This window comes from Accipiter gentilis, chromosome 8 (genome assembly GCF_929443795.1).
Source record: "Accipiter gentilis chromosome 8, bAccGen1.1, whole genome shotgun sequence".
Lineage (NCBI taxonomy): Eukaryota > Metazoa > Chordata > Aves > Accipitriformes > Accipitridae > Astur > Astur gentilis.
In genome coordinates this window covers 43,511,171-43,524,552 of record NC_064887.1, presented here as the reverse complement: position 1 = coordinate 43,524,552, position 13,382 = coordinate 43,511,171, and the positions used below count along the sequence as shown (strand labels likewise).

At 55.4% G+C, this 13,382-nt stretch overlaps 3 protein-coding genes and 2 non-coding genes across 9 annotated transcripts in view; 3 read left to right on the top strand and 2 right to left on the bottom strand.

Moving 5' to 3' along the window:
- Nucleotides 1-44: 44 nt before the first annotated feature.
- TRNAF-GAA (transfer RNA phenylalanine (anticodon GAA)) lies at nucleotides 45-117 on the bottom strand. The gene has a single exon. It is a non-coding gene; the product is annotated as a tRNA-Phe (tRNA).
- Nucleotides 118-325: 208 nt separating this feature from the next.
- Nucleotides 326-399, top strand: TRNAN-GUU (transfer RNA asparagine (anticodon GUU)). Its single transcript has one exon. It is a non-coding gene; the product is annotated as a tRNA-Asn (tRNA).
- A 179-nt stretch (nucleotides 400-578) lies between these two features.
- On the top strand, nucleotides 579-4,573 carry NDUFS7 (NADH:ubiquinone oxidoreductase core subunit S7). The gene is made up of 8 exons (XM_049808898.1): nucleotides 579-668; nucleotides 994-1,030; nucleotides 1,322-1,390; nucleotides 1,848-1,965; nucleotides 2,661-2,840; nucleotides 2,925-2,971; nucleotides 3,780-3,868; nucleotides 4,365-4,573. The coding sequence occupies exons 1-8, from the start codon at nucleotides 653-655 to the stop codon at nucleotides 4,460-4,462; spliced, it is 654 nt and encodes a 217-aa protein (XP_049664855.1). The 5' UTR covers nucleotides 579-652; the 3' UTR covers nucleotides 4,463-4,573.
- A 630-nt stretch (nucleotides 4,574-5,203) lies between these two features.
- On the bottom strand, nucleotides 5,204-9,751 carry GAMT (guanidinoacetate N-methyltransferase). Of its 2 annotated transcripts, none has more exons than XM_049807449.1 (7): nucleotides 9,705-9,751; nucleotides 8,335-8,575; nucleotides 7,499-7,644; nucleotides 7,355-7,418; nucleotides 6,951-7,018; nucleotides 6,383-6,493; nucleotides 5,204-6,034 (listed from the first exon to the last, which is right to left on the bottom strand). In XM_049807449.1, the coding sequence occupies exons 2-7, from the start codon at nucleotides 8,516-8,518 to the stop codon at nucleotides 5,894-5,896; spliced, it is 714 nt and encodes a 237-aa protein (XP_049663406.1). In that variant the 5' UTR covers nucleotides 8,519-8,575; nucleotides 9,705-9,751; the 3' UTR covers nucleotides 5,204-5,893. The 2 variants fall into 2 exon arrangements, with proteins under 2 accessions (XP_049663406.1, XP_049663407.1); XM_049807450.1 differs by having other exon boundaries at nucleotides 8,335-8,537.
- Nucleotides 9,450-13,382, top strand: part of DAZAP1 (DAZ associated protein 1) — a 26,877-nt gene continuing 22,944 nt past the window's right edge. For 2 of the 4 annotated variants that reach the window (XM_049807445.1, XM_049807446.1), the window contains exon 1: nucleotides 9,450-9,614. In XM_049807445.1, the coding sequence (XP_049663402.1) occupies nucleotides 9,583-9,614 (32 nt within the window). In that variant the 5' untranslated portion in view covers nucleotides 9,450-9,582. The remainder of the gene's footprint in view (nucleotides 9,615-13,382) is intronic. The other 2 variants (XM_049807444.1, XM_049807443.1) reach the window with 2 other exon arrangements.

Genomic DNA, 13,382 nt, shown 5'->3' with positions numbered 1-13,382 from the left:
GCGGCCGGTTTTGCAGCCCGAGTCCCAGCAGGAAAAGAAGCGGCTGCCGAAACCCGGGATCGAACCAGGGACCTTTAGATCTTCAGTCTAACGCTCTCCCAACTGAGCTATTTCGGCTGCATGGGAGCGCTTTTTCCCCCCCCTCCCCTGACACCCCCCCCCCGATAGGACCGGGGCGGCCACCGAGCGGGGCGGCGGGTTGGAGTGGGGGGGGAGAGGGACACGGGACGGGGGACACGGGAGAGGGGAGCGGCGTGTGTCGGCGACCACCGGGGCGGTCCACGCTGCCCACAGCGGCGGGCGCGCCGGCGGCGGCGGCAGCGCAGTCTCTGTGGCGCAATCGGTTAGCGCGTTCGGCTGTTAACCGAAAGGTTGGTGGTTCGAGCCCACCCAGGGACGGTCGCTTCTTTTTCCTGAGCGGCCGTTCCTCCGGAGCCCCATCCGCGGTACCGAGACGCCCCCCCCCGGCCGCCTTCCCCCCCCCCGGCTTCCTTTTACCGTGGGCCGGGGCAGGGCCTGGCGGGTGCCCGCGGAACCCTCCCAGCCCCGTCCCGCGTTGCCCGCCGGCGCTTTGAGGCGGCGTACCGGGTCCGCGCCGGGCCGCTTAACGGGTGCACCGCGCCCAGAGGTTGCCTGAAGGGCTGCGGGCGAGATGGCGGCGCTGGGCTGTGAGCGGGGCCGGGGCCTCGGTCCTCTGCGGAGGGACCGGGCCGGGGGGAGAGGCCTGGAGGGGGGCGACCTGGGCCGCGCTGGAGGTCCCGGGGCCCTCAGGGGGGGACCGGGGCGAGGCAGGGACCGCAGCTCTCCCCGGGGAAGCGGGCTGTGACGGGGAGGGGGGGGGTCCCGGTCCCTGTCCCTTCCGGGACAGGCCAGGGCTCGTCCCCGGGACGGGGGTCCCACGTTTGAGCTCTCTCCCGGGTTCGGGCCGTTCGCCTTTCCCCCGGTGAGGTGGCTCCGGCCGGAGCTGAGCTCTCCCGTCCTCTCTCGTTGCAGGTCTTCGCCTCTCTCGGCGCGGAGTGCCGGCCTGGCGGTGAGGGCCGGGGCCGGAGGGCGCCGGGTGTCCGTGGGTGGGAGCGCTGGGAGGGGGCCCGGGGCCATGACCCCCCCCCCCCCGATCCCCCTCTTCCCGTGCCGGGGAGCCCCCAGCGAGCTGGGTCGGGGTGGTGGGAGGGTTGGGTGTTCAGCGGGGTTCTCTTCTCCGGCTGGCTCTGATCAGAGCGCTTGCTTTCTCTGTTTTTTGGGGCGGCTCATCTCCCCCCCGGGGGGGGGGGCTGTGGGAGCGTGTCACACGGGGGTGCGATGGGTTTTGTGTTTTTCCCAGGCCAGGTGCCGTGACGTCCGTCCACACTCAGCTGCTCCATCAGACACCAGCAGCTGACCGCGCCGACAGGTAACGCTGGCGCTTCAGGGCAGGTTCCTGGGCTGTGACCTTCCTCCCGCGGGTGGGGGATCCTGGGTGGTGCAGGGGAAAAAAATGTTCTGTTTGCTGTAGCTCTGTCTCCCCACGCATGACTATCTTTTCCGCACTTCGCTTCTTAAAAGCCAGGATTGACTGGCAGGCTGCTGTCAGACTGTGATGAGCCCGACGGGCACGCTCCGTAATTTGGGTACGGCAAACAGAGGGGCTCTGCCTGAGCAACAAAACCCCACAGATCTCCTCACAGTGGGGGGAAAAAACCACACCCTGTTATAAACACAGTCTTCAGCGGTAGCAGAGGGTGTGAGATTGTCCATAAGCAATGTACCACAGATTCTTTATGGGATCACAGCTGCTCGAGGCTAATGATTGTATTCTGCAGTTACGCTTAATAATTGGAGACTGATACTACTGCGCCGTTTGTCTTCAGCTCTGTCCAAGTCCAGCAAAAGAGCTCAGCTGTTGTCCAGAAAAAATCCTACGTGCCCACTAGCAGGGGCGAATATATTGTCACCAAACTCGATGACCTGATCAACTGGGCGCGAAGGGTGAGTCACTGAAACTGTTGTACTCACTAGGGAGAGAAATAGTATTGAATGCTTTGAGGTGCTGGTGGGAATGGATTTGAGCCATCTCCTCCTCAGGATAAAAATAGGTTCAAAGTTCTCCACAGGGAAATAGCCAAGTTTCTTGGCTAGATGTTGACATTTGGGATACTGTGTCATAGTGGGAGAGAGAAGAGACATTTAATGTGAGGGTGGTGCAAAGCAGCGCAGGCTGCCTGTCTAAACAGAGCTGTCCTTCAGTAACGAGCAAAAGGCACTTTCTGGGTTTGTGTAGCCCTTGTAATGAGCAGCTGCTCCGCGCAGTGGAGTGACACTGCCCTGAATCCAGTGTGCTCTGGCTGAACTGAGTTTTCCCTTCTCCAGCCGTTGTGCGGGGCTTCTGAGGTGGCTGCTTCAGCAGCGTGAGATGTCAAGGGGAGAGTCTACGGCTTTGGGTGCCTTCAGCATCTCTGAGGCCACAAATGCACTTCTATTTCCCTGGAACTGTGGGTTTTGCTGTCCCGTGTAATAGCAAACACCATTTTCGGTTATGATGCCCTGACTAAACAGACCTTGAAACTTTTCTTGTTCTGTTTCCTTTTCTGTCTGATCAACTCTTGTTCTGTGAGTCACCCATCCAGGGTCTCAGGTCCTGCTTTCAGCGTTCTTACCCATAACCCGTGTCTCTCCTGCTGCAGAGCTCCTTGTGGCCGATGACGTTTGGCTTGGCGTGCTGCGCTGTGGAGATGATGCACATGGCGGCTCCCCGCTACGACATGGACCGCTTTGGGGTGGTGTTTCGAGCTAGTCCCCGGCAAGCTGATGTCATGATTGTGGCCGGCACCCTGACGAACAAAATGGCTCCGGCTCTTCGAAAGGTACAGACTGCAGTGGATGCCTTGCACATGGCTGCACGTGCTGGATGCGAGTGGAAAGCGGTCTGAAATGTCTCTGTTCTGCAGGTCTATGACCAGATGCCGGAGCCTCGCTACGTGGTCTCCATGGGGAGGTAAGTACCGGGACATCCTTATCCTCCGAGGGAGAAATCTGGTGTCTCTGCTTGAGTGGAGAGATGAAGGGAGGGGAACCCATTTCTCATTTGTATTTCCAACCCCTTAAATTATATACAGAGGCCTTGTTACAAATGAAACGTAAAGACTCCCTTTGATTTGGGTGAGGAGGATGATGTCTGTCAAGTCACCGTGAACTGCAAAGTCTTCCCAGTGAAAGATTCTGGGGTTTTGCGGCTGTCAGAGTCCACGGACTTGTATATGTCCAGAATCTCAGAATTTGCATTTAGATGAAAGCTTTCAAAATGCTTCTGCTGTGCAGCATGAAATCTGAGCTTTGTGGAGCTCTGGCATGATGGAACTGACTACTTGTTTGTCTTCTGGGGCTCCTGGGGTCAAAGGGCAGCTGTTTCACCAGGGCCTGGAGGGGACAGAACGAGTTCTAAAAACACTCTGTACAGGTGTGGCAAAATAAAAAAGGTTTTGCAGTAGAGAGGAAGGACCCTCTGAATATCTGCTTTGTAAGAGTAATGAAAACAGTTCGGTTTGGTTTGATTCAGCTTGAAATGTAACAGCCTGCGAGTGTAGCCTCTGCTTTCCAGCCAGGGCTTGTGAAGAAGCTGAACGGCCACGGTGTAAACCTTGGCATCCACTCCATCCCTTCCTTCCTGTAAAATCTGTCCGGTGGCTTCTTGCTTCACAGCACTTGCATGCCAGCTTCACCTTCTCCTTTGCCTCCTGCTTATCTTTCCTGTGAGCTGTTGAGCTGCATTTAACAAGGTGCTGAAACCCATCCATCTCTTGCAGCTGTGCCAATGGCGGGGGTTACTACCACTACTCCTACTCCGTGGTGAGGGGCTGTGACCGCATTGTGCCAGTGGACATCTACGTGCCAGGTAGGAAACACAGCTCTGCGTGCTGCGGCGCTAACTCGGAGCAGGACAGGAGTGAAATTAATTTTGTACGTTTCGAAGGTGCTTGGTGTAGTTTTTGAATATCTTTCTCTTTCAAGTTGTGTTGCTGAAGTTGCAGATGTTTCAAGAAGATCTGCCTGGGGTTTCCAGTAAGCGAGTGGAGCTCTGGTGATGTCACTCGCCAGTAATAGTTGTGTAAAGTGTGGGCTGTAGTTTAGTCACCCGCATAATCTCCTGTGAGATACCACCTTGCTTAAAAGCAAAGCCTTTCTACATTTTGTAAAGGCCTTTTTCAAAAAAACACCATCAGTTGCTTTAAACTAAAGGAGCCCTCTTGCTTTTATGAACTCTGCAGCCTGAGACATACACAAAGCCAGAGGGAAATCACAGCCTGCTTTGGGGTAAAGCTTGTCAGTAGTTCTGCTGGCTACATTTCAGTGCAGCTAGCAGCCCTGCAGGCTTCCTTTTTCTCCCGCAGGTTGTCCACCTACTGCTGAAGCTTTGCTGTATGGAATCCTGCAGCTTCAGAAGAAAATCAAACGGGAGAAGAAGATTCAGATCTGGTACAGGAAATAGTCTCCTATTTATGACCTACCCACTACTGCCCACCTGGGGCACCTGCTTGCATTTGTACGCACAATAAATCTGTATTCTCACAAGCCTTCCAATAAACCTCTACCTGGTTAAGATGCTCTTCTGTCTTTAAATATATCCCTGTTATCCAAAGTGTTTTTAACTCATTTAAAAACTGAATTAAGAAGCAGGAGTTGAATTTTATAACATTTGGTGTGGTGTTTTCTGGTCTGAATAGCCCATGAGGGAAGGAGAATGTTTGAGGTTACCTATCACGATATAAATGCCTTGCCAGAAACCTAGGACTTGCTCTTCAGCTTTGTTGGGAAGTTTTGAAGCCATCACACATCCAGGTGAGCCGCAAGGCCTCCCTGAGCTTGTCTTGTACTCGCCACCTGCTTTTTGTTTATAACTCCTACAAAGGATCTAATAAATTCTTTCTATCTATCTGTGTGCTTAGCAGCCAGAAATTAATTATATTTCTGTAATGTAAGTAAATAATAATGCTTAAAATCAGACTATGACTAATAAAAATGAATGCTGCAGCAGTCATTAGCACAGTAGGAATAAAGCAGCCCATGGCAGGCTTTGGTACTGGATGTGTCCCAGGAGCCTGGTGTGGTGTTCTCCTGGCAGCCCGGGATGAGGAACAGTCACGGCAAAATTTACACACGCACTTTTGAAAGACAAATAAATTGCCCTGAAACAGCAGTTGTTTATTTAATTCCTTTTTAATGGATTTTACCCCGTCTGGGTAGAGAGAGGAAACGTCATTTACATGCTATTGAACTGCAAGGAGGTTGTCGGAAGCAGAACTCGCTGCAGTGGGCTTTAGCCAAAAGTATCAGGACCCTTCACTGGAGAGTTGCTCCAGGAGCAGTCGAAATGCCTCCAACTGCCCTGTCTTCCCCATTTCTCCTGCCAGGTTTAGATTATTTGGCGTGTGTGTGGAAAGCCACTCCATGGCTTCTAAAAATGATCCTGTTTTTTAGAGGAAACGTCTCATCCTTGAACCCCTTTGGCTAAAGGTTCTGAGCCACACTCTTGAACTGCAGCTAATTAAGGTATTTGGAGATGACGGTGAGTCTTGAGTAGAAACCGGCCTCTGGGACAGACGCAGGATGGGACCTTCCTCCACAGAGCCCAGAAGACCCCTCCAGGGCAGGAGGCTGCATCGGGCTTGGTGACATTTGCAGTCAGGCGAGAGTCCCAAGTCCTTTTGTCCAGGAGGTCCCCTGGAGACCCAGGACTTCCATCACAAGCCTTCAGCCATGTCCAGTCTCCAGATTAATCAGCTTCAATCTTCTCTCAATAGCATCAAAGGAGATAAGAGTTTTTCTCCTTGCAGTGCACATAATCAGCCTCTCCTCCTTAGTGTTTGCTTCCTGCGGCTTTGGAGCAGCCCCGAAGGACGGTGCCAGGCTGCCGGCACCCTCACTGCTTAACAATGGTAGGTGTGATCATCTTGTGGAAGGAGTAGTACCTGCAGTCCCTGGGGGGGACCAGGTCCATCACCGTCATGCTGATGTTCTCCTTCTTGAACCCAGCCTCCACCAGTTGCCCTACCTGGGTCTCCTGTGGGAGAGGAGGGGTGGGAAGGAGCAGCGATGGTTTGAGCTGCCTGGATGCAACTGGAGATGCTCCCGAGACCTGGCCCGTCTGAGACGGGACAGCACGAGCACCGTCTATGGGCTGCTGCGGGCAAAATCCCTCTGACCTTCCCTCCCGTGTTCCCTGCTGAGCCCCAGCCATCAAGGATGTGTTAAACAGCCATGGAGTGCTCTGGCTTGTGCTGCTCTGTGGCCACAGTGTCAGGCAAGTGCCTGGGGATGCAGGAGGTACGCAGGCTGACGGGGTGGCTTTGGGGACCCCAGGTTGGGCTGGGGGTGCCAGGACCTCCCCTGCCCAGGGAACAACGCTCACCTCAAACATCTTCTCGATGTCGGTGTACTTAGTCTTCAGCAGCTCCCCCCAGGAGGTCAGGTTGCAGTAGGTGAGGACCCCGCCGGGCTGCAGCAAGCGGAAGGCATGGTCCTGCAATGAGAATCGAGGGGGAGCTGGCTCAGCACCCAGCACTTGGCCCTCGCCTCGCCTCGCACCCAGTGCTCAGCACCCGGCCCCTGCCTTACCCCCCTCCAAACTCTCGCTTCTCCCCATAGAGCTGGACATTGGCCCCGTTGTCCACACCCTCCTGCTGCTCCCCTCTGGCTGGCTGCGACCACACAGACTGAAAGTGCTGCCAACGCCATGCTGGGGACATCACGGGGACATTGGGGTTTTCCAGAGGGCACTAAGTCCCAGGTGGCAGGGAGGGTGCTGGGAATGGCAGGGATTGCAGACCAACACCCAGCTCTGGCTTTGACTCCTGAGCTCTGAAATTCTCCTCTCTGTCCCGTGTGCCCTCCATGTCCCCCACACCCACCTGAGCCGGGGGCTCCGGCCCCTCACAAAGGGCGGTGGGAGGTGTGGGTGCTGCACCCCGCCACGTTACCTTGATGAAGGTGAACTGATGTGTGTGCCAGCTCTCCTCCGACAGCGGGTAGGTGTCATACAGGATCCCTGCCCAGAAACACCGGAGACCACCCGTTAGCTGGGAGAGACCACCGAGGTGCCAGTGGGGCTCATGTGCCAGGGGGGAAGATTGCCCTTCATGGCCTGTTATTGTTTTTTTCCCTATTTAAAGTTGCACCCCATGTCTCCGACCCCTGGAAGGCAGTGATGTGCTGCTCCCCAGAACAAAGTGCCGCTTCCCAGGCACACTAGCTGCATCCCGTCCCCACCACTGCTGGAGGGAGCCAGGCTGAGTGCTTGCCTGCACCCTGAGCTCTGCCACGGGCACCCCCACCCCGTCGCCCCCTCCCCAGTCCCACCGGGCTTGGTTATGCGGTGCCTTACCCCTGAAGTGCCCGTCCGGCAGTGTCGGCATCACGTCCTCCCATAGCCCCTTCAGGGGCACGACCTGCGGGCGGGAGGGCAGAGGGGTTAGCCTTGGCGGCAGGCGCCCACCGGCACCGTGCACTGGCACAACCCGTCCCAGACCTTGTGCGGCTGCGTCCTGGCCCACTCCTCCAGCCGCCGGAAAACTCCCTCGTTGCACTCAACGATCCAGTGCTCCTCAATGTCGAACTCCTCCACCTTGGTGGCGGCAATGGCCATGCCGAAGCCCACCTCCAGCACGCGGCCACCTGGGGAAGAGAGGGCAGCTGGGGGGGGGCTATGCCTCTCCAGGGACGCCGGGCAGCTGGTGCAAGCCCAGCAAATGCAAAGACCTGGTTTTCTCCACCTTGGAGTCCCGCCCCAGCCCCAAATGCTGCCCCACTGTTTCCCTGAATGGGGCTTTTTTTGGCGCACGTTGGTAAAGCACGGTGCTGTCCGTGCTGGGGTGAGAAGCCGGGAGCAGCCCCGTGCCCCCATCACCCGCTGCCTCCCCAGCTGCACCCCGCAGCAGCTCTTTGCCCCCACTGAACCCCCTTCCTCCCCGGGCGCCTGCAGTGGGAACAAGCAACCGCTTGCAGTGGTGCTGCCGATACCCTCTCTCCGCCAGCATGCAGGAAATGCAACCCAAAAAGCAGCAGGTCCCAGCTGGGCTGTGCTCTGCCCCCACCAGCGGCTGCACACCCCCCCCCCCCGCATCTTCACGGCCTCAGCCCCTTTTGGGAATGTGTCACCCTGATGCAATAGCACAAGTGCCACCATGGCCCCATGCCCACTGTTGCTGCGTGGGGAGCACCAGCGGCAAGCGGGGCGCATATAGTGGGGTCCCCCGGCAGCAACATCTCCCCCCCAATGTTGTTTGCTCCTGGGAAAGCTGCCCGCTCCTCATGCCCAAGCTGCACCCCCACAGCACGGCCCCGAGCCCGCGGAGCCACCATTACCCCTCGACGCGGCCACAGTTGCCAGCGAGTGCATGTAGGGGGTCTCCCAGCGCTCCATCACCGGCTTCCCCAGGATCTCCAGGTGGGCGTCGGGTGCATCGTAGCCTGCTGGTGCCTCCTGCCAAGCCGCCCGGCAATCCTCGCCCTCTGCGAAGATGGGCCTTGCCACTGTCTGGGTGCTCATGGCTGTGCCGTCGTTGCTGCTGCGGGGAGGAAAGTCCACCGGCTGGGCTCTGCAGTGCTGGGGGAGGGAAAGGGGCCGCTCAGCTCTTGGCTGGTTTTAAATAGCTGGGGCTGGAAAAGTGCTGAGTGTGCACAGGGGGCTGGGGACCTTCTGGGTGAAATGGATTCCTTATCAGGAGCTGGGGGTGGCGGGGGAGGGGGGCACCATGGGGCACGCAGGGGCTGCCAGGCCCTAAGCAGCCATGCATGGCTGCCTGCACAGGCACAGCCGGGCGGGAGTGACCCAATGCCCCATGTTGGAGCAGGGCTGGGGGGGGGTGCCAGGAGCTGGGCCCCACTCCTTGTGGCACCGTGCCATGGGTGGCTGGAGTGGGAATGACCAGCACCGCTGCCTGCCGGAGCTGGATCACTGCAACTGAGGGACACACAACACACGGAGGAAAGGCTTTTCCCCTCGCTGTGCCGTGCACCGGGGGCCGTGCACAGGGTCGTGGCCCCCCCCGCTCCTCCATGCACGGTGCTGTGCCTGGCCGGGGCTGACCCGGACCCCCCCCAACGGCAGAGCCGGGCTACACTGGGTGGAGTGGAAAGGATGGTCCTGGGGGACTATGGGGGGGGCGCTGAGCCAGGCACCGGCCCGGGGGACGGGGGGGGGGGCCGGCGAACCCGCACTCCCCCCCCAAACCTCCGCTCAGCGCCGAGCACCGCGGCCGCACGTGTTGCTGACGGACCGTCGGCCCCTGCGCGCCGCCCCGCCCCGCCCCTCCTCGCCTCGCCCCGCCCCTCCCCGCCCCTCCCTGGGCGCGGCCCCGGAGACCCCGTAGCGAGGGCAGGTGCGCGCGCAGCGGCGGTTGGCGGCGCTGAGGGAGCGCGAGCGCGCGGCGGGGGGGGGGGGGGCCGGGGGCGGCCGTTGCGCAGCTCGGGAGTTTACCGGGGGGGGGGGGGGGGGGGGAAGAAACGGGGAACGGCGAGGAGCGGCCGCCCGCAGCCTGCGACCTGTCGTTGGTGCCGCCGCCGGAGGGAAGAGCCGGGCGCGGCCCCGGATACCGCCGAGGAGCCGCCGCCATGAACAGCGTGGGAGGCGCCGACGAGATCGGGTGAGGAGGGACGGGGGGGGGGGGGGGAGCGGCTGCCGCCGCTGCCTGAGGAAGCACCGGGGCGGGGGTCCGACCTCCCCTTTTCTGTACCCTGAGGCGAGGGCCGAGCCGGGGCTTCCGTCCGCCGGGGTGTGTGTGTGGGGGGGGGGGGACGGGACCCGTCCCCCTGTCGTCCCCCCCCCCCCCCGTCCGCCGCCGGGCCCGTCCGCCATGCTGGGCCCCTGCGGACCGGGAGGGTAGTGCGCGTCCGTTCCCCCCCCCCACGTGACCGGCCCGCGCCGGGCTGCGGCGGCAGGTGCGCGCGGCCCAAGGTCACCCGCGGCGCTTCCCGCGCCCTCCCGGGAGCCCCGGCCCCGCCACGGCCGGGACACACACACACGACACGGGGGGCACATGACACACGCGCCGGTTTGTTTTCCCCCCTTTTTGCGTTGCTAACGAGGGGAGGGGGCCGTAAAACCCATCGGTGACTTTATTCCGGTGACTCATCAGGGCTTCGTCGCCTGTGCCCGGAGGGGTTGGCCGGGCCGCGGGGCAGGGACCTTGGTTCTTCACGGGGGGAACGGCGGCACAAAGGCGGCAGCCGGGAGCCTCCCCTCGCTTCCCTCCTCCATGCTGCAGAGGAGTCCTTGCGCTGCGTGTAGCTGCCCTTCCAAACTTCCCCTCCGCTGACAGATGCCTCCTGCTAGCTGTCCGTCTGTGCAAGCTGCCTCCCCGTCAGAAAAACGCTGGTTTTACTTGAAAGGCTTTCCAGAGATTTTGTGGCTTCTTCAAACTGGTAGCCTGACATAAGTCTAGTTCTTTTGAGATGTATTTAGTATGATGCTGCTTTGGCGCTGTATTCTAAAGCCTAGTGACATTTAAATTACGGGACTGTAGACTTGGCACGTTAGAACTGAAAAAAAAAGGTTGGCTGCTTAGCTTTCACTACAAGTTTTGGCACAGAACATGCACATCATAACTGGTCACCTTTTTTGAAGCTATGGTGGATGCGTACCAGTCTTCATTCTCGCACTGTCTCCAGTGCGTAGTAAGCCGCTTATTTACTGTGCGTGTTCTTAATTCATACAGTCTTAAAAATAGGAGAGGCAGGATAACTGTTTTGAATATAACATGTTGCTACGAACAATGCATATTGCATGAGGTATGTTTAAATGGGTCAGTTTTGCTCTGAAAGTATTTCTGTTTGGTCCTGGGCCTTAATTGCTGTCTGGTGCCTTATGAGAGACCTGATGAGCAGCTTTCTGTGTGCTGCTGTTCTGGAACTGTAGGTGAGCACAGTCTCCAAGTTACTTTGTGAAATACTGTCAACTTTCATCCTGAACAGGCCTGGTTGTCACAGAGCTTGTTCCCAGTTGCAGACTGCTTAGATTTTGATCCTTCTGAGTTGTAATCAGATTTGAAAGGATTGGATTTTAATCAGAGATGTTAGTTTTCTTTTTTCTTCTCCTCCAAAAGTGCTCAAACGGAAAGGTGGAAGTGTAGAATAAACTGCAGTTTTAGTCAGCTGCCTGTAGTTGTGTGAAGGAAGTTCTGTTTTGAAAGCTGTTGTGAGATGCAAGTCTTAATAGGAAGTTATGAACTTAACCGCTTTTCTAGACAGAGATTATAAGTTGAAGAAAAAATACTTACAATGGCTCTAGGCCTTGCAGTAATGTTGATGTGAGTAGGTAGGGCCTTGTGCGTGTTATTTGCTGTAATTAGTACTTGGGACTATTTTGAATGAAAGAAAAGTGCTGATCTTGAGATCCTTCTGTCCTACAGGATGTAGCTGACTGGGACTGTGCTAAGAGAAATGATGGACGTTAATCAAACTGCCAGATTATTTTACATAGGCAAAGAGTTTGTGCTTTTGTTGAGGTTCGACAATTTTAAAATACCTGTGCATGCTTTCTTACTAATTCTGGGATTATCTGCTTCTGTGACAGATACTTTTATGGCAGAAAAGAATAAATTAGCAAGTAAAATTTTGTCAGGAAATAGTGGAAGCGGAACACGTGGGTTAATGAAACTTGGTTAAAACTTATTATACATGCTGTAACTTCTGAAGAGGCATTATTCCGCTCCCTGCTCCCAAATTGAGCACTGCGAGGAATACTGCTGCTTGAGGTGCACCGTGTCTGTCGGTGTCTTTCACTTACTGGTGTACAGTGCACACTGTTGTACTGTTTGTGGTGGAAAGACAGACCTGCCCAAAGATACAGGCTGGCATTTTGTGTTCTCATCAGGTTCGTGCTGGTGAATTGCTTTACGTTCTGTTGGGGACGGACTATAGCAGCCTTCTAACACTACAGTCTATAAATATGGAGCTTTATGGGGGTGTGCGTTTTTGAGGGTGGTGCAAATAGGGCTGAGGACAGTGATGTTAGCAGGCTCAAACTGATAGCATAATTTTAAAACTACCAGCCCATAAACTGTTTGAACAAAAAGTTTTATAGGAGGCCAGGAGGCAGCATACGTAAGACCTTATGAACGGGCTGGTGATGCAAGCTGAGCACAGGGAAAGGAACACTCACCTAGCGTTATTTCATACAACTGTCTTGCATCTGACAGCTGTCTTATACAATATTGCATCTAGATTTTTGTGTTGGGTAGGGGTTAGTTAAGTCTTGCGTTTGATCAGTGTGTTCAGACCAGTCCATTGAGGAGTCAAAGGCACAGTAGTCCTGGCTTTTGGCATTCTATAGTGTGCATATAAATAGAAGCCATGTATTTACATACAGCTGCTGTAGTTGACCTTAGGCAACCCAGCTTTTTTGTTTGTTTAGATGTATGTAGGGTGACTACAAATAATTAATAATGGAATTGGAAGGTGTCAGTGACCATTAACAGCAGGGAGTCCTCCGTCCCTGCAGACAGCTTGATGTTCTGTCAGAATGCAGCTAGTATTTTTACATTGATCTTATACACCAAGCTATCAAATTTAGTTTAAAAAGAAAAAAAACAACAAAACCAACAGTCCCAAAATGTGGTTGGTTGAGAAAATGTAGCTAACACAGAGTCATGGGCTACTTCGAAACTTTAATCTGAATATAGCATTAGATCAGTTCTTTTTTTCTTTGCTATTACGAAATAAAGTTATTTCCTTATAGAACTTCTTTCCCTGAAAATAATGGCACAAGAAAGAGCACACAGATTTGTGCATGTGCCCTGTATGTGGAAGAGAAACGTAGTAAAGGGGCAGTCATGGAAGCTACCAGGAAGCCTGCATGTGGTGACGACTGTTGGGTGAAGTTTGGCTCTTACCAGAATATGACCTGTTGCTGAAAACTGGCTGGTGTTGAATAAGCTCTTTGAACCGATGCCATGAGCAAGCTCTTTGCCAGTAGAGGGAGGTGGGGGCAGTTTCCTATCCTTGAGAAAGACTTCGTCATCCTGAAACATGCAAGTAGAAAACAGACCTGCTTTCAGAGAGGGTTGATAATGGATGAAATGTCCTGCTTGTGCTATTGTCAGATGCATTATGATAATGGAGGAGCAGATGCAGCCACTGTCTTCTGCAACACTGTGAAGACTGTACTTTCTTTGCATATTACCAGTGCAGTTATTTTCTGGCCTGCTTAAGAAGATGCTTTGATCTGTGCTTAACAGTTAGTTGTTTTTTTTTTTTGAAAGAGAAGACTTATGTCACCTCTCAACTAGTGACTTAGAAATAAAATTTGCCTCGATGGAACAAGACTTGTAGGTACCATGTAATACTGAATTTAGTCACCCCTTATTTTCATGTGTAGTATACCTACAGTCTTAAGGCGTTGTTTTAGTCACTGT

What these genes read in the sequence shown, in the direction of transcription:
- GAMT (XM_049807449.1), bottom strand. Translation starts at nt 8,518, where the DNA reads ATGAGCACCCAGACAGTGGCAAGGCCCATCTTCGCAGAGGGCGAGGAT. An exon ending in GCCGGACGGGCACTTCAGGG is followed by an intron (nt 7,019 to 7,354) that starts GTAAGGCACCGC and finishes GTTTCTGGGCAG; the next exon opens with GGATCCTGTATGACACCTAC. An exon ending in ATCAGTTCACCTTCATCAAG is followed by an intron (nt 6,494 to 6,950) that starts GTAACGTGGCGG and finishes TTCTCATTGCAG; the next exon opens with GACCATGCCTTCCGCTTGCT.
- NDUFS7 (XM_049808898.1), top strand. An exon ending in TGGCTCCGGCTCTTCGAAAG is followed by an intron (nt 2,841 to 2,924) that starts GTACAGACTGCA and finishes TCTGTTCTGCAG; the next exon opens with GTCTATGACCAGATGCCGGA. An exon ending in TACGTGGTCTCCATGGGGAG is followed by an intron (nt 2,972 to 3,779) that starts GTAAGTACCGGG and finishes CATCTCTTGCAG; the next exon opens with CTGTGCCAATGGCGGGGGTT.